Source organism: Leguminivora glycinivorella, chromosome 1, assembly GCF_023078275.1.
Source record: "Leguminivora glycinivorella isolate SPB_JAAS2020 chromosome 1, LegGlyc_1.1, whole genome shotgun sequence".
Taxonomy (NCBI): Eukaryota; Metazoa; Arthropoda; class Insecta; order Lepidoptera; family Tortricidae; genus Leguminivora; species Leguminivora glycinivorella.
This window is the reverse complement of record NC_062971.1, coordinates 4,113,612-4,133,996: the sequence shown is the minus strand read 5'-3', so window position 1 is coordinate 4,133,996 and position 20,385 is coordinate 4,113,612. Positions and strand designations below refer to the sequence as shown.

The 20,385-nt window shown below is 37.5% G+C and overlaps 1 protein-coding gene across 1 annotated transcript in view; it reads right to left on the bottom strand.

Moving 5' to 3' along the window:
- The window catches only part of LOC125225513 (DE-cadherin), a 475,716-nt gene that overhangs the window by 86,993 nt on the left and 368,338 nt on the right, over positions 1-20,385 (bottom strand). Inside the window, exons 2-4 of the mRNA XM_048129267.1 lie at positions 5,713-5,798; positions 1,662-1,781; positions 47-172 (exon numbers count right to left, since the gene is read on the bottom strand). Coding sequence (XP_047985224.1) covers positions 47-172; positions 1,662-1,781; positions 5,713-5,798 — 332 coding nt within the window. The remainder of the gene's footprint in view (positions 1-46; positions 173-1,661; positions 1,782-5,712; positions 5,799-20,385) is intronic.

Here is a 20,385-nt window from a genome sequence, read left to right as displayed (position 1 = left end):
TCAAACAATGAGGAGTGTTTTATTTAAAAAAATTGAATATACTGACATCAGCTGTAGTGATCCTGCCAGTCTCAGGGTCGACGTGGAACCTCTCCTTCTCGCCAGGAGTGGACACGAACTTGTACGTGACGGTGCCCCCCATTTCCGGGGGATCCCGATCTTCGGCGTGCACCTGCAATCAGACCGTCTAGTTATTACTTTTGCTACTTTTCGATTTTAGATGGACTCAAATATTCCCAGTTCGCTTGAGGATATCAGCCTGTCACATGATCACTAAAGGACAGTGGCGAATAACTGATGGGCTAATATTATCCAGCGAAGTAGTAATCCGTAAGGCACTTAATGTTTGGGTTGAGATTTCGTACCGGTACAAAAATAGGACGCTGGAGACACATACAGATGGAGAAGCGAAGCGTCATCGAAACTGATCTCCCATTGGTAAAACCAAGACCCTTCAGCCATGACCATGAGGAATAAGACGCAAGCACGAGCATCTACCAAACTATTGGTTGTCAACTATTGACTCGATTATGAAACACATTAAACTGTATTGAATTAGAGGGTAAATCATGTTTGGTCAGAAGGACATGTTGCACCTTACTTCAAGGTACTGAAAAACTCTCTACGGGTAAATACATATATTACAAATAGGTACTTTGCATTGTTCCGAAGACCATTCATCTGACATTCTGAAGTATGCCAGTTTGCCCCAATCCATTCCTTTTATAGGGGCTTTCTCTTATTATGTAAAGTACGGATTATATCAAAAGTGGGCGATCGCCGATTATAAAGCCAATAAAGGTAAAGGAGGCTAAATTAACAATACCGCCACGTGTATCGGATTATTTAATATCCACTTGTTTTACGGGTTGTTATTATGTCCAAGAAGATTTCGTGAATCGCCCTATTTATCCAATCGCTTTATTTAGACTTACCTGCTTCACGTTAGAAGGTAGCGTAACAAATGAACAACAGGGAAATGGCACACCATTTTTAGTGTAATTGCACGATGGCAGGTACAAGCATGCTGTATTACTACTGAGATATCACAAATAAATGTTCCTCACTTCGATTACATTTTTCCTCACTAGAGATGCGGCAGCCCTTTAGATATAATAATAGGGTATTGCTCTTGCCATTGTGTCTATTGTCATACCATCAAAGGTTAGATTTGGCAAACTAATGTCACCCGGCGATTGTTACGCCTAACATTCGTTGAAAATACACGGGGCGTACGACGTTTGCCATACGTGCGAATGAAAAGTCCCATCGCTGTGGCACCTAAGGGTGCTAAGCTCACCCAGAGCCGAGGCATAAACCGTGGCATACACAAAGGTTATGCTCAGCAGCCGACTGAAGGCTAAAATGATGACTATTACCAATATTTAAAATTGTATTCTTTCGCCTTCGCCTGTGTCGTGACGGGTTAAGAAGTTCACCACCCCCTTTCTTCCCGTGGGTGTCGTAGAAGGCGACTGTGGGATAATTATGGGGTAAATTGTGGCGTAGGCGAGAGACTGGCAACCTGTCACTGCAATGTCACAGTTTCGTTTTCTTTCAACCCCTTATTTGCCAAGAGTGGCACTGTAACTTTAGCAGTTTCATGTGCTCTGCATACCCCTTTATGGGAAACAGGCGTGATTGTATGTATGTATTCTTACCGTAAAAACATAGGTCCCTTGCGGCTGCTCCTCCTGCACAGTCGGCCGGTAGGTGAGGCACTCGGTGAAAAGCGGTTTGTGGTTGTCCTTCACGGCCAGCTTGGGCGATGTACCCGCGAACTGAAAGTGGTTAGAGCCCGACGCGTCATATGAGAACATAAAGAGGCAAGTCGAATTGTGCTTTGAAATGAACATTTCTTAGGCACTGGTCCCACCGTGAGCTAATAAGCTATGAGCTATCGGCTATAAAAACGAACAAAAGATAAGCACTCCCGTGTAAATAAAAGAGACACGGCGATATTGATAGCTCACTGCTGGGCGAGTAACTGGGACCAGTGCCTTACGCTCGGCTTGGGACTTCGTATCATGGTAAATAGCTCGTAAATCTACGTTAGTACTATCTGTATAATAGTACTAACGTACGTTGACATTCTCTAATAATTGGTGCTAGACTGCTTATAGAACTAAAAAACCAGACTACTTCCTGGATCAGGATAACTTCTTATGGTTTTGAGAAAGAATCGTAAAACGGATGACTCTGAACAGAAATTTTCGTAGACTTTCTTTAGAATAATAAACAAATATGTTCGAGAAACAGAAAATTATGACCCACTTCGGTGTTCATTAGAAGTGACAATTATATATTTGTGTAAAAGGGATTACTTTTTATAATATCTTTTTACAAAAAATCAATGATATTATTTCCACAGTCTGAGTAATCCCCCATTGCAAACTTCCATAAAAGTGATTGTTTCATTTTAAAATATCTGTCCTATATCCATTAATTTGTTGTATTTGATTTCAGGCTTAGCAATAAACAGAGCGTGAAAATATTCATTTCAAAAACTTCAATTCGTATGCTTTGCTTTAAATTTGTTCTATATTAATTTAAAATATATGAATACCACGAGTTTTTAATGCGTTACCTCGATGTCGAGAACTGAAAATGATATTCATTGTACGAAGAAAGTGATACGTGCCTCAAAACGATACCCAAAATTACAAGTATTTTCTGTGATGTTCTGGATATTGAGTCATTAAAACCTCATGGTACCCACAATGATAACAAAGAGTAAACTATTCAACCCATAGATAATCCAATAACGTCGGTTGCGTGTGCATGGAAAGTCAATCATGTTAATAAAATCATTAAAACGAAATTTAATAACATTAGAGCTTCCATTACTTGTCATCACAATTAGGTAAGTAATAACATAATGGCATGTTAAAAAAAAAACCTGTTACTTTTTTCTTTGAAAAACTTTACATGTATTTTTCAGACTATATGTACCTACTCGTACATATGTAGTTTGAAATGGCAAAGAAAATACACCTTTTATTATGTGTGCGGGCTTAAGACGATACGATACAGGTAAATTCTCCATACAAACGCTCTCGACTATTTGCTCCCTGGTTTTTGAAGATAGAGCAATGATTTTTTAAACACAGATTATTATTTTTATCTGTCGACACAGATACGACCGTTTTGGTTTTTTTGCTATTTTTATTTTAAAAGACGCTAGAGCCAATCAAAAATTTCTAAAAACGGCCTTTTTCAATATGGCTCAAAAAAAGTTGTGATACTCAAGATCGGTAACAATTAGCCAAAAAATTTATACGGTCCCACACAGATCATTCCATTGTTATTTAGATTTTCAAATTTCGTTCCATTTAAATAAGTTTTGAAGGAGGAAACAGTCGAGAGCGGAACCTCGATTTTAAAGATGTTTTCGCAATATCTTTTAACTGAGTTGTTCTTAATGGACATTTTTTTCGATAAATCTAGTTAATAACACTAGTACATATATTTAACTGAAATACCCAAATTGAAAGGGAGTCCCCCTTTCCATTTTAGCATTTTCGCTCCCGTAGCGTCTTAATGTGTTCATGTTGTCGACATATGGAAATATGTAAGTTCAAAAAAGACATGAAAAGGTTCTAAACTTCTAATAGAATTGTAACAGGTTTTTTTTCTATCTAGACGCCGCATGTATGATTACCCAATAAACACCCAAAACATAGAAAGTTATAATTATAACTGTTATATAAAAGACGATATTTCATTATTACTAACTTTCCACAGCTCAATTGAACTGTTTTGTGGGAATAATGGATGAATTACCGGTACCAAAGGGTCGAGTTACTTTTGTCTCTAGGGCCGAAATTAATGACTTTTTCATTTAACACTCTCATTATGGGTGCTAATCGAAACAGCCTTTTATCGGCCAAGAACAGGCTTGTTTCCTTTGAAACTTAAATTGAATTACAAAAAGTAAAAGCTCCTGGCTCTTTGTTACAAAAATAACTCGAATACTTTTCCATACAAACGCCATTTCCATTTACCTCTGTGGATGTCAACTACAGCTTTTTCTAATACGTGTCAAATGCCTATTTTCCAATAAGTTTACGAACCTAACTCTTACGAGAAAATTAAGTAATTAAGAAATCGAAAGACTAAAAAAAAAATTGTCTAAAAGGTGAGTACAGTTAATTAATAAAATCGGCAATTTTATTTATTATGAATATCGTGGTGTCTATTTAAAGAGGGGCTACGTTTGTATGGAAAAGCGGACTTTTATCATTTATTAAACTTATGATCTACTTTCAAAGTGGGGCATGAGAAAATTTTATAATAGCTAGCTTAGGCACTGGTCCCACCGCGAGCTAGTAAACTATGAGCTATCGGCTATAAAAACGAACAAAAGATAATCACTCCCGCGTAAATAAAAAAGACACGGCGATGTTTATAGTTACTCGCCCAGCGGTGAATATCGCCGTCTCTTTTATTTACATGGGAGTGCTTATCTTTTGTTCGTTTTTATAGCTGATAGCTCATAGCTTACTAGCTCGCGGTGGGACCAGTGCCTTAGGTATATATTATATTATATATGACTATAGTTTAAAGAAATAGCTTTAAGTCAGGAAGCTCAGTTTAATGTCCTTTTACGTACCAATAATTTTCATTTTCGACGGCAAGATATCGAAAAACCATTATTTACCTAGGTACATTATTTCGCGAACCAAAAAAAAAACAATTACATAATTTTGGAGCTTCAGAACATTATGAGTCACCTATTTCAACTGAGAATTGAGTGTAAGAGTCAATGAGTCCTCTAATTTGCATGATTATTACTATTATTATACCAGGAAAATCCACGGTAGGGTCACAAAGGTGACAAAAGGTAAGGTCCAATTTTCTCTTTTCAATCTAAAGTACTTACTTTTTCTGTTGTTTTGTCGACAACATGACAACACACGACAATCAGCTTAAGGTGGGCAAATGTAACTGGTCCATTATTAAATAGAGTGACCGGTTATATACCGTGTTCAATGGATACATGTAGAACTCAACATCATAGTGTAATAATGGAAAAAATGGATAAGTTGCTCCCAGTCGAGATTTGCCCCGCTGTAACTTATATGTAGACAATGTCACTGAGCCTTGTCGTGTTTGTCGCATCAAAGAGGACAAGATTTAACATTTTGACCGCTTTGAAGTTCTCTAGCGTGTTCGTGTGTGAAGTTACATTAAGACTTCGGCGAAATCATCTGGATATTGTGTCATTTATAAAGGTCTACGGCGCGGCGGTTAAATGGCGAAAGAAGTTTGGTGACAGAAAAATGAGCTTCCGTTTATATTATAGTTTATAGGTACAAGTACTCTAAAGAATTAATTATATAGAATAAATACATACGTGAGTTATAGACACATAGGGTTAGCATTATAAAAGTGTTAAAGTACATGTTAGCGTGTCACTATTAAATACAAGGATATGTGAATTACTCCTTGAAGTAATATTTCTAAAAACAAGGTAAAACACGGATTATAACAGTTTTACTCACGTAATATCCTCGCTGGCGTAAAAATATTCAAGAGACATGAAAATACATTTTTCCAAAACATATATTCTAAAGAATGATTGACATGCGAAATACATCTATTATCGTAAATAAAATAAGCGTAAATAAATATAAATCTCTATGGATTAAGCTGTTGGGTGTAAGAAGGGTATATGAGAGTATGTCGGGTACTGGGGGGAAAGTAACTCACGGATGCTGTGTATATATTAGGTGTGTTCCCTTGCAGGTGCCTGGAGTGCCTTAGCCTCGTGACGTGGTGTGATGTGTGTTCTCGGGCTGAAAAGAAAAAAATAGCTCGTTAGTACAATTTCAGAGTAATTGATCTAAAGAGGGATGAAAAAAGAGGGCAGGACGAAATTGACATATAAGGATACGAACTTGCCTAAAATTACCACATTTTGATGCTCAAATACATACCCTAGTCTATGCTAAGAAAATTAAAGACAATGTACCTATGTGAATCGAATTCGAATAGAAAAAAAGTCTTACACGGCGACCCCAAAATGAAATGTCACGTTTGGCCAAATAATACCGAAGACAAACCGATGAGTTTCGCGCCTGTCCGTCGAACAATGGTTCTCGGAATTAGGAACAAAGCAATGTGTGCGGAACTAAACGCATCGGCACCCGTTCGGCTTAGGATTATGTTATAGGGACATTTTCAATATTTGGGACCCCCCCAATTAGCAAAAGTTGATATCAAAAATTAACTCGCTGTCTGTTTTATGACGACAATTAAGCATGAAATAAAATTTACTTTTTTCGCATTCTGAATAGATTACTTAGATTATCGCTTAAAGTTTATGTAATTAGCTCAAAAACAATATTTGTATTGAAATTTCATGCTTAATTATCGTCACAAAACTGACAGTGAGTTAGTTTTGTTAACAACTTACGCTAATTATGAAAATGCCCATCGGAATGTTACTCAATATTTAGACTTCGATATCTTTACAGTGATTCGCGTTTGACAATGTAATCAGTGACTGTCTCTTGCTCTACAACAATGAAGGGCATCTTTCTTTATCACTCTCCGTACTAATGTGACAGCAGTTGCGTTTCGTTCGCTACGGCTACATATTTGCTAGTATGTGGTTCAAGGAATAAATAAAGAAAATCGGCGCGGATGCACTGAGCGGGCGAGCCGGTGTACGATTAAAGCGATAGGATTCCCATAGAAGCCGAGCGCGAGCGCACTAGTTTTTGAAACCTCCGGAAACATAAGATAATAAATAAGTAGTTTAGATTTAAGGTTAATATTTGCATGCCGCCCTTGGCTAAATATGTGATACCTACTGGTTATTTGTATTTTGACCAACTTTTTGTACCCATATTTAAGCAAATAAATTATCTTATCTTATCTTATTAAGTTGACGCTACCATTTTACCCTATGACACCAGCGCGACTTGCGTTACTTAGTGCGTCCGATTTTTGCAATCTTACCAGTCTCCATTTCAGCTTGGGAATTATGAAAGATTTCTGCTTGTTTCGAACGGTGTTTGCGGTAGACCCTATACTGTACAAGTGTAGGTACATATATCTTAAAAATTGGCGAAAGAAGATCTCGATATCTGCAACACAGAGACTGTACCTATTGTGTACGTACAATGACAAGTCCAGCCTCTAAAGCTTCCACAAATGCTATTGTACAGGTGTTCTTGCCCATTGTACCGTATTTAGCAAAGGCTTTGTACGGAACCATTGGAGTGCTGAGAGTATCAAGTGAACGTCCGTCTTGAAAATTTGATAATAGCCAAAGTGCTGCACTTCTTAGTATTGTGCACTAGGCAAGGAAATGCACGGTAAGTATATTAAATCTGAGCAAGGGAGATAACATGTTTAGTGTTTATGTACATACTACGGGTCAATACTACCGCGACCTTTTGTTTTGTCCAAAAACCTAGTCTTGTCCATTTTTTACGACCGTTTGCTCCGTATATTAGCGAAACCGTTACGGAAAATATTATGTCATTTTTGGTTCTATTGTATGTAACCGTTTGGGGGCTCGGCAGGAATCGTCGCCGACAGAAATGCAGTCTGGCTCTGTCGCGCCAATACGCAAAAGCGATAGACAGAGATAGCTACGAAACAGATATTATTCAAACTTCGGAGAGCTTTCGTAGAAGTGTCAGTTTTAAGATTAACATTTACTTTTTACGTGAAAATACATCCAAAAACGCAAAAAAACATACACAATAAAAAAAATCGCGAAATTTGCTTGACATCATTTAACATTTTATCTTTATTTTGGCCTCAGAAATATGTAGTTAAAATCTTTCTGTTTCCTCATGTTACACCGTGTATGATTGTACAGTACAAGTATACAAGTAGCACTAGTAGCCGTAGCACGCACCCCCGTTATCTGAATGCGCTGTGCGCACCATCTTAAACTACTGTTATCTGACTATCGGAGTTAGCGACTGCCGGTTAGGGTTGTCACCTCAGTGAAACACAATATTTTTTATATCTATTTTTTATGTGCCTCACCGAATGATGATCCCTATTCCTAGCCACATCCTTGATAGTTCATTTTTGTATTTAGTAATTTACTAGTAATATATGTCAAATATTTGTTGATTTTTTGGTACTTTAATATACATACATACATACATACATACAATCACGCCTGTTTCCCAGAGGGGTAGGCAGAGATCACGGATTTCCATTTACTACGATCCTGACAAATCACTTTCGCTTCACACACTTTCATAACGTTTCTCATACACGCTCGTCGGTTTCGAGTACTTCTGACCTTTTTGCAATATTTCCCCGATTTGAACAAGAAAAGTTCGCCTAGGTCTTCCACTTCCAACTGACCCTTCCACTCTTTTTTCATATACTTTCTTCGTTACTCTCCTCTCATCCATCCTCTCTACATGCCCGAACCACCTTAACATACCCATCTCAATCTTTGTCACCACATCTAACTACATCCACTCCACACTTCTCTCTTATCACGCTATTTCTGATCCTATCACTCAACTTCACACCAGCCATGCTTCTTAACGCTCTCATTTCCACAATACAATATACATCGATACGATAATCATCGTAAACATCATCACTTGACAAACTTTGCAAAGCAGTAATTGAAGACATGAAGCTAGTATTTTATATTAATAAAATATTATTTTCTAGGTTGATTAGGTATAAATTCATAAGCAACGGTGGGTTTTGATCGCCAATATGAAAGTTAAGTATAAGAAGATATTCCTTTCCTCTGTTATTATGTCTGCTTCAAACTATCGCGTCCCTACTGGTAATGGGTTTAATTGTTATGTAAACAACCCGGAATAATCTACATTGACTGAATAATATCAAAACATTAGCATATCTCGGCTGTGAGATATTTTACACGCACGCTTACGCGAGATTATCTTTTCGGGTTATGTCTCCGAGTGGAACCGCCATTTCAAGTGCAAGTACGCTTTTGGGATTGGACAATGGACATGGGGATAAGACATGGGGCTTAGATTATGTAATCTATCTAAGCCCTCATGTCCTTTCCGTTACCGTGGAACAGTCGTGGACATGCGTTTCACCCTTATGTCGTCATTTTACCACCTGATTCGCACTAAACCATTTGCATTCATCTTTATCATGAAAACAGCTAAGGAGTGGAACTCACTTCATGAACATTTCCAGCTGATTATAACTTGAATCTTTATATATCAAGAGTGAATAGACATCTTTTGGATAAATATGCTCTATCCTAGACTACATCGGCACTTTCCATCAGGTGAGATTGTGGTCAAATGCTTTACCTGATGTTTCCAATAAAATAAAATAAAAATGGTGGCAGAAATATCTACTTTATTTTCAAACTTGATGCTTTTTTCACTTAACTTATATAATAATTACGTTTTGAATCTAACCTTCGACGTTTTTAGCACCGGGTTGTCTTCATAGTCTCAGGGAGGACGGGCTGAATTTAACATCAACATCTAACAGCCGTGTCAGGAGACGTGACAATGCCGTCCTCGAAACGTTGGAGGTTAGTCTCAAAACGTAAATAGCTGTTAACTTAACATGGTCTCTAGAACAAATTCAGACCCGTGTCAATATATAAATGATAGTAAACACTTCAAGAATTTCCATAAACTGATAGTTGCTAAGTAGGAACAACTCACAACAAACTTCGAACACAAACAACTTAACACCAACATATACTTACCGTCAATTTTCGTACACGCACTATAATGACTTGCATTAAAGCGTTTCACCATAATAATTACGTGAACAATAACACCCTTTGGGCCTTTTGTCGTATAAACGTTTAGTCACAAAGAGGTTTTGTGGCGCCGTCAAACCATTTGATGGATAGAAAACTATCGAGACCTAAAAAGCTAATGATTGAATGGGACTTACGATAAGCTTGGTAACAATTTATAGAGAGGGGGGGGACGCACTTTTTTTTCCTTTAGGAGCGATTATTTACCCTAATAAAACATTTTTTTCCATTTTTTATTTTTGCACTTTGTTGGCGTGATTGATATACATATTGGTACCAAATTTCAGCTACCTATCTAATGCTAACGGTTACTGAGATTATCCGCGGACGGACGGACGGACGGACGGACGGACGGACGGACGGACGGACGGACGGACGGACGGACAGACAGACATGGCGAAACTATAAGGGTTCCTAGTTGACTACGGAACCCTAAAAAAGTACCGCATGGATCGCTGTGGCTAGTATATTTAGCCCTCAAGTTCGATGAAAGCCAAGCGTAGTCACATGTCAGTTTTTTTCAGTCAAAGTTGTAAAAAAACCTTTGTGAATACCTAAGGCTGACGGCTAATTGATAGTAGCATTACTGAAATAAATCGGGAAGCGATAAAATGGACGTATGGGGGTTTAGGGCTTAGGTTCACATAAGGGGAATATTCCCAATTTATGTCTAAGCACGGCAATGTTTGAGTTTAGGGCATGTTCGTAAAATCTGTTCCATTTACATAGTGCCTGCTCTGCTCAAAGGAATTTGAAATTGTCTCATAGTGTCCACTTGAAAATGTACACTATAGGTATCACTCTTTTTTTTATGACATCGGAGCAAACGAGCATACGAGCCGTCTGATGGGAAGCAGTCATCGCCGCCTATGGACATAAGCAACATCGGGGGAGCCACTTATGCGTAAAAAGCCTATGCTTCAAAACATTAAAGAATAACAAACCAAATTGAATATAATCTTCAATATTCAAATTTTCCATAACCACAAGAAAATTTTGCATCAATAATCCCATCTTATTGCTTATCATATTTTACCAAAGTACACAAAGCGATCCACGCACAATTTCGCACCGCCAATTTCAAACAAAAATTGCTGAAGAACAAGTTATTTTCTTACAAAAACGCTTTCGTAGGGGAAATCGGCCAAATGTTTCCTGTGCTTTGATCCTCTGAGCATATTGGAAAATAGCAGTGGCACTCGTATGCTATATTGTTTTGTAAAAAAGACAAATTCTGATTTAAAATTTAGTACAGTTTTAATCTTGTTTCGATATAAACTTGACAGTGGCAAGCTCTCACTGACTGAGCGCGTGTACCAGAGTACAAGTCTTGTTAATAGGCACTTAGGTACGTGCGATTATTTTATGCGATAAACGCAGTGTCAAACGTAATGCGTTTGTCGCATTCCTATTAAAAATCAGAGAACCAACAACGATGACCGAGAATAGGGAACTTGACTGTAGTTAAAATAAAATATTACCATGCACGAAATAAAGCATCAGATAATTATAAGAAAAACATGGACAGAAGCTATTTTTTAATCTGATTTCTATTTAATAAGTCAGGTAGAAATATATAAAGTAACCGAGTTGACCGTGACGTCACTCAATTAAATTTCATATAAATTCCATATTAGCAAGTCGTTCAAATTCGTTTTGACAGTTCTTATAAAGAAGCTAATTTGACTAGGAGGCAAGTAGCCTATTGTTATAGGTACGCGGTAAACGCAGTCATGTCGTGTTTCCTCTCTGAGCGTATGCGTTCAACGTTTCTCATACCTAAAAAAACGTGATATTTATGAATGCTCTTGAGTCGTGTCATAACAATAAATAACAACGAATGCAACAGAATCGTTCTCTATTAGTTTCATGTCGGAAATCTACTTGCGCGTGAAGCATTGTGGTAATACGCTCTAGGCCTCGTGTAATCGGAATATAGCGTTCATTATGTATGTGCCTTGATTACTGGATTCCCTCTACATTGTAATTACTGATTTGGCCTCTAATTTGTCGTGTTACAGAGATGGAGGCATTGTTAATCCATAATTGGATCAACATTTTCCGTGCTTGTTTTCTGATACTAAACTTGTGAAAGTGGTATTTTTTGTAAAGATCAATTTTTCTATTTGTGCTACGTGAATTATTATCTAAAGGTATAAAGATACACCAACATTAACAAGTTCTTTTTAGGGTTCCGTACCAGAAAGGTACAAAATAAATTCATGGTGCGACTCTGTCCGTCTGTATGTCTGTCAAATTACTAAATATTTGGAGAACTACTTATGCTTTCGATTTTTCAGTATATGTCATAATTAAGACTAGATTAAGGTTGACTGGAAGAGATCCCTTATAGGGATAAGTTCGCCTTTGTACACCATAACTATACTGTATTTCTATGTCCTAACTTGTCTTATGTACAATAAAGTGTTTACATACATACATACATACAATTAACAAAGTAGGTATAGGAAAATAATTATGATACAATTATGGACTTTGATGGTTTAAAATAGTTTAAATGCATCGATGGCCCAATATAAAATAACATTGAATAACGCTTTAACATTTCAAATGATTTAAGCTTGTTTTCTTTAAGAACTCTTTCCTCCTTGTAAAGGTGCCCTTCCAAACCTATTAGCCATAAATATGGTGAAACCAGGAAAAATGAAATTAATCCCTCCTTTGTGCTGGATCGTCATATTTTCGTGAGATAAGACGCAGAACACAATTATGGTATAAATTGGAAAATGGCACGCGGGTTTAAACCGGGGCTTTGATGTGTGGAATGGAACATCAAATAGAAAATTATCGGGAATGTGTTTAAGACGCGAGCATTGATTTCGTGTGCGGGAAGAATAAGTACCTACTTCTTAAAAGAAACATTTATTATTGTAAGTACATACATAAGACGTACATAATGGTCGTTTACATATGTATTTTTCTATATAAATACCCACAACACAAGCTTTCTGGAGCTTACCGTGGGACTCAGTCAATCTGTGTAAGAATATCCTATAATATTTATTTTATTTATTTTACATACGAAGTAGGTAACATAAATTAAGCCGCTTTATAATGTAATCTAATTCGTACAATTTTACTAAAACGCAAAGCAGTAATAATTGGGCAATTTTACTTAAACTCAGAGCAGTAATAAGTTGACTTCTGTGTGCATAGCCGAATCCACACACGCTCACGAAACGCTCACGCTTTCTAGCTATCTATCTCTATCGCTCTTGCGTATTAGCGCGACAGAGCCAGACTACATTTCTGCGGCGTTTCGATTTCGTTTCGCGTCGCAGAAATGCCATTCGGCTACGGGGCCTGGGTGCGTAGCCGAATGGCACAAACGCTCACGAAACGCTCACGAAACACGAAACGAAACGCTGCGATATCTATCTCTATCGTGCTTGCGTATTGGCGCGACAGAGCCAGCGGCGTTTCGCTTTCGTTTCGCGTCGGAGAAATGCCATTCGGCTACGGGTCCAGATTACTATATTATTGGTATTACATTGATTTACTTACGTAGACGTGGTAAATTAATTATTACGTACATTTAATGTGAATTTCTAGTATTGTTGATATAACCACGCATAGGGAAATATAATATGTATGACACCATCCATACTGCTACTACTTGTAGTAATATGTATTCTGTGCTGTTACGAGCAAGCTTGACAAAGGCCTTTGAAAACTGTCACGCTCAACTTAACGCACTACCTGTATAGAAACCTCCAATTCTCGTGTTAGGCCTAACACGTAAATGCTATCCAAAGTTCAGAAGGGTGTAGCAGAAGATACAAGAACAGTAGGCTTTAAGGAAACAAAAACACTTATTATCAGTCGGCCTGTATCCCATAAAGGGGTAGGCAGAGCACATGAACTACTCAAGTTTCAGTGCCACTCAAATCGAAATTGTGACATTGCAGTGACAGGTTGCCAGCCTCTCGCCTACGCCACAATTTACGCTGTTTCGTGTTGTGGCGACTTAAAAAAACAGTTTCCATGAAAACAGCACTCATGGCTTACCACGGATACATTGCATCTGTGTTAAGATATGGAATTATTATGTGGGGAAATTCCGTACATGCTGATCAAGCTTTTATAGCACAAAAAAAATGTGTTAGGGCTATATGTGGTGTCCGCTATAGGGAATCCTGTCAACCCCTGTTCCCTAAACTTAATATACTTCCACTGCCTTCCCTTTACATTTATGAGGCCTCGATATTTGTAAAACTAAATCCTGAACTCTTTCCTTCACAGGGGAATCTTTCCAATAGGCCCTTAAGACAATATCAAATGCCAATACCGCCACATAGCTTAGTAGTCAGGAAAAAGAGTGCATACATTATGTGCATTAGAATATTTAACAAAATTCCTGTAGCTCTAAAAACCTTGCCAATTCAAGAATTCAAACGTAAACTCTATGAAATGTTATGTAAGTGTTGTTTTTATAGTATTAATGACTTTTTAAATTATAAATTTCAATCTAAATTTTAACTTAAATTTTTATGTGTATGACATTATTTTCGCATTTTTAATTATTAGTCTATATATTCTTTTTTTATTGTTTTGTAATTTCTATGACATGTTTATCCCTAATTTGTTAATAATTTTGATGTATAATTGTATTATAGCCTCATATTGTAACATTTTATAATAAGTCTCTTTATATGTAAGTTTTCTGTTATATGGTGAAACTCTATTACTATTAGTAGCGAGCCAAGCCAATATACAGTGCATGTACACCTGTATAGGTAGAATCTTGGAGATTCGAATATAAAATATTGTACCTAACACCTAATAATGTAAACCCAATATTCACATGCAAATAAATCATTCATTCATTTAACCCATATCCGATCGACTTCTACGACACCCACCCATGGGAAGAAAAGCGGTGGTGATACAAACGTGAGTACCTACAAAGACAAGAAGTTACGTCAAATTATTCACGATATTAAGAGCTTCCAGCGAAAATCGTGAGATATTCCACAGAACAAAAACTAAGGACTTTTTTCGGGCAGGTTTCCGGTAACAATTATAAATTTCCCGCTAACGAACAACAACAGATAAAAACAGGAAAAATAAAAAAAAAACCTTTATATCGCTTGTCGATTTATCTAAAGGTTTTTCCGGGCAATTTTACAGTATTTTAGGCTACCTGTGCAAGATTTGGCAGTCATACTTGTATTTACGAACCACACTTATATAATCTACACTACATATTTATATACACGTCTAAGGAATATTTATGACATGTGGGATTCGAACCCAGGGCAACCAGCTTAGCAGGCAGGGTCACTAACTATGCCAGACCGGTCGTCAATGTATCTCGAAACGTGTTTAATGATACTTTCTCAATACTTACCGATCAGTCCTCATTGCTATTTGCAAAGACGAGTTATCGCTTATACCTTATACCACAGTATAAAACAGTAATAATTCTTCTAACAAATTTTGCGTCGGGCGGTTTGTCCTTGAGTAGCGCTCTGCGCGAGCGAGGTGCAGAGAGTACACATGTGGAGCGAGCGAGGCGCTGCCAAGGTCGCGCGCGGTGCGTGCGAGCGGTGCGAGAGAGCCAAACACCGATCGCGGGAGATTCACTACTGGGTCGCCCTTATACTGTGCTTATATTATACCTACAGTCCTACAACGCTTTAGAGCCTCAGAGCACATTTTTGATATTGGCTAAACATCATATTAAGTATTATAATATTGCTGCCCCCAACTTGATACTTGATACTTGCTAAATTGTCCCAATGGATACTACGTCCAATTTTTTAACTGTTAAAATATATCTATCACGCACTTAGCCTGATATACAGACGGTCCTGTCGGCCTAGTCAAGTTCCCAATAGCTATAATTCTGACAACGGAGTGTCTCTCAGTCTGTTTCATAAAAGCGACAATGACAGTTGAGTTTTTTTTTTCATAAATGGGCGTAGACGTTGCTTGCGATACACGATGGAGCTCGCTCACAAGGCGCCTGTTACTGAACGCTGGTTCACCCTCTTAATCTGAACGTTGCCGCGTCAGATGAGCGCAGAAATAGACTGACTTCGATCGCCACAAAGCGCGAGCGATTGGCATCTTGTCTACGGGCCCTGTGACCGCTACACAGATCCCCCAGGGGACAATTTGCACGGCCATTGTGCCCCATAATTAATGTAACTGTATCACGAAGCTTATACTCACGGAACCCCGCCATTCATTAGTATAATTGAGAGTTCAACCTTGCGACTGATTTTTGGGAGTTGTGTGACATTCTTAAATTTTACCTATTAAATGTGTTGTTTGCACGCGCTTTTTATACGGGCTGTTTTTTAGTCATCCGCAATCATTTATGTACAGTGAAAATTTTACCAGAAATCGAGTCCAAAATCGCTAATAAAAATTACGTACCTACCTACTCTCCAAAGTAAGATACAAATGGTGTTTTCCCCGCACTAGTTCGCAAAGTAGTACATTTATTGGCAGGTCGAAACTTCAAAGAAGCATATTTCTACTACTACTAAACTACGTCGTACGACACACGTGCGAAGAGGGCGGTCGTAACTAGTGTCTTTAAAAAATGTGTATAAAACCTGAGAACTTAAAGTGTCGAGTTTAATTTATTGGCACTAACTAGTTCAATTTTTTTCCTTTCTGCAGTTGTATCGTAAATATCGCAATGCACTATTTTTCCCTATTAATGAACATTTAGTAAAAATTGCTAAAAACTCAATATTCACTCACTTTAAGGCAGGTGAAATAAACATCCTCTATTTCTTTACTTCTTTAGCAAAATAATTAAACTTGAAAATGATAAGCTCAGTAACATTTACCTACTTTACTAGTTTAATAAAAGCACCAGAATTCTCCGAAGCACAAACTAGTTGACCTTCACGGCCTTCATGGGACTTAGCTAAACTTAGCTAAAACTAAACTAAGTTGGAATGAACTTAGCTCTTTTGAAGCTAACTTACTTGAGCTCCGGACCGGTGTGTCAGCTTAAAACTTTAGTTTGCTAATATCTCCGGTGCCCATTTATGTCGGATTATTAGAGTATATTGTAGGTGAACGCGTATCATGATTGTATGAGTGAGATATGACAGATTGACTGTTCTCGTTTTTGACAGGCGGTAACTGTGAGGTAACCGAGAGGGAGTGGGCGGCGCTTTCAGCGGGGAGGGGGAGTTGCCATACCTGTACGATAGTACTCTTTATTATACTGTGCTTATTTAATAGACAACATCTGGGCAAGCTCCATCGTAGGTCACGTCTTCCCCTTTTAAATAAGCAATACTTGATCTATATGTTCATATGCATGAAGCGCTGTATCTAGAAATTATTAACATTATAATCCCCTACTTAACAATCTAACCCGTCTGGTTCATTAACTATTTTTATTGTTAAATATATAAAGTTCGCTTTGCCGTAACAAGGCAGTTCCATACCTATTCATGTCTCGCATGGGTCTGACACCGGAACTCAGTTTTTTTCCCTGGAGCCTTTTGTTGGACTTCCTTTGGCTATCCGGCGAGTCTCAAGGGGTATCGGTGGGAAGTATAAACAAGTAGCAAGTACCTGTTATTCGAAGTATTATGATTGTACTGGCGTAAGACGCCTTAAATTTGCTAGCTACTATAGCTCCTAAAAAATGGATTTTGACCGTATGTCGTGTTATATTTCCATTCTTGTAGGCGATGTGATAGCCTACCATCAGGCGATCTGTCTGCTCGTTTGTCTCATATCTCATAAAAAGGCGTTATATTGTTATAAGGTTTGCTGGTGATTATTTAAATTACAGCATTAGGTTTACCTGTAAGGATAGTTACTAAGTGACAATAAATAAAAATAAAATATTTCAGAGAGTGAAACGGACATGTAATTTAGTCCGGAAAATGCAAATCATCATTTTCATAAACGATTGATGTTATGCCAACCGACAAGACATTTGGTTAAACACATAAGAAATTCATAAATTCACCGAATCGCTTTGATGAAGAAATGTATTTCTGACCTAACTCGCACACGTATGTAAATTCCTTTTCAAATATGGCGTTTCTAAATTTCGTGAGGACGTAATATATCAAAGAACAGATACAATTTTATAGCATCATTAAATTTGAACTTTAGAGGCTTCTAATAATTGCAGAGATATCCATGTTTCATAACCTACACTAAAGATCAATAAAGAAATATTCAAATAAAATAGAATTTCGTGGATGACCGCCAATGGCTCATTTCTCAAAACTGAGAGTCAGTTACAAGCGGAAGTCTCGCGAAGCGAAGATCGCAAAATACTTAGCGAGTATGTATACAAAGTATTTTTTCCCCGTGAAATACTTCATCCCTATTCTATTATGTTGAGCCAATCTGAATATTCAAGTGCACCACGTGCCGTAAACGATGTCGATGGCACCGAGTATTTTTTTACTCGTTCTAGTCGTTAGCGGTCACCGTCCGTGATTATGAAATTAGTTTTTAATTTAGCTTTTAAAATAAAGGACATTTTAGACGGGCCGTTTTTGCCCGGATTTTCGCTTGTGTGCACCTAATTTGAGGTGTTTTAGAGGGTATGCATGAAAACTGTTTTGCTAGTATATGAATATTCGTAAAAGAGGTCCAGGATATAGCATTTTTCATGTTTACCAAGCAAGTAAGGATTTAAAAGCAACTTCATAAAGTAAGAATATTTACTCTGAATGCAAAAAAAGGACGAAATTTGTTCGGTATATCTGTACATATTTGTCCAAACTTCCTTATGGCCAGCGAAAAAAATGGGATTTTGTATTTGGAAGCGACAATATAATTAAGCAGACGACGAAGACACTAAACCGGGACTTAATAATGCTTAGGTATCTTTTTAATGTACTTAGGTTTAAATTACAAATACATAATGGATATATATATAGCCAAGGAATATCACCAACCACATTATGGTTCGAATATTTTTTTCTACTAAATAATACATGTTTATGTTCTCCGGGTACAAATGTATACAATCATCGCCGATAAACATTTAAAAATTGACCTATAAAATTGGAGTCTCAACAATATTATTACGCCGAGGCTTGCGTGGGCGACGGTCGCGCGATGGTCGCGCGACGGCGATGCGACGCATACGAAATCAAACCTTATCGATATGGAAGTATGAGACGCGACGGCGATGGTCGCGCGACCGTCGCCCATGCAAGACACGGCGTTACAGCGGTTAGTAGCGACAAAACATTACATTTAAAGGTCCTTATAGCGGCTTCTTTGATTTTATTATCTGAAGTGAGAAAGGGCGCGCTATCAACGCCTGATAAGCGATACCACGGTGTTTATGACCAGATTTAAAGCTAGTAGATTAGATTAAGTTTCCTTTTTAATGTTTCCACAATTGCTTTCTTCGCCGCCATTTTCCTTGTCCATAAAAATATCGTAAATTATAAAGGGGTTGAAAGAATTGTGAGTTATGTCGTATTTTTAACCGACTTCAAAAAAGGAGGAGGTTCTCAATTCGACTGAATGTTTTTTTTTTATTTTTTTTTGTATGTATGTTCCTCGATATCTCCGAGAATTGTGGACCGATTTTCAAAATTTTTTTTTTGATCGAACGGGTATAACCCCGAGATGGTCCCATTGGCACCAAGTCAGGGTCTGATGATGGGATCCTGGAGAAATCGAGGGAACTCTTCAAATGTTATAGGCACATGTAATGTTTTAGTGTATTTTTCAAAGGTAAACCAGTATTTACGCCTGATGGTAATAATTTTATGTGGCTGAGCTGATGATGGAAGGTCAACTCCTCAATGGTTAGGAGTTAAAGGATAATTCTTTCACTAGTGTACATGTATTCGGACTGATACATATAATATCAATAGGAACTACTAAAAATCAACAAATAAATAAACTTTTTAACAAAAAATAAAACCGCCTTCAAAAATAAGCGCGTTACAAAACACGGAGAAACTAAAAAGCAAAAAATAATAAACCTTTGAATTCAGATTTCTTATCGTATTGCAATAATCTAAACATCCAAATTATAAACAAATCAATTATTTTTGGAGTCGGTGCCAGCCTGCGTATGGTTGGGTGGGGCAAACAGGCAATAGCAAGGCGACGAACAGGTCTGGTACCGACTGCAAAAATAATTGATTTGTTTATAATTTGGATGTTTAGATTATTGTAATACGATAAGAAATCTGAATTCAAAGGTTTATTATTTTTTGCTTTTTAGTTTCTCCGTGTTTTGTAACGCGCTTATTTTTGAAGGCGGTTTTATTTTTTGTTAAAAAAGTTTTTCTTTGTATTTTTTTTTTCATTTCCGTTTGTACGGTAGGTAGCTATTAATTTAATCAATTGAAATATTTGGAAGATTATCTAAACTGGTGTGCTAAACTGTCCATAGTTAATTCTGGCCAATATATACTTGAAAACTTGTTTGTCTTAGCTACTTATGGTCAGATTCTCCTATTTTCTTACTTGTTTACCCATTAGCGGCTCATTCCCATAATTCGCGTAGCAATCTTATCTAAAATGGGGCCTTGTGTGGAATTGGCTCACTATCTAGGCGCTTGTACTTTCCCCACAGTATTATACGGTAGTACATGTTTATGGAAAGCGTGCATGGTACGCGGTTCTTCTAGCGCGGGTTAATT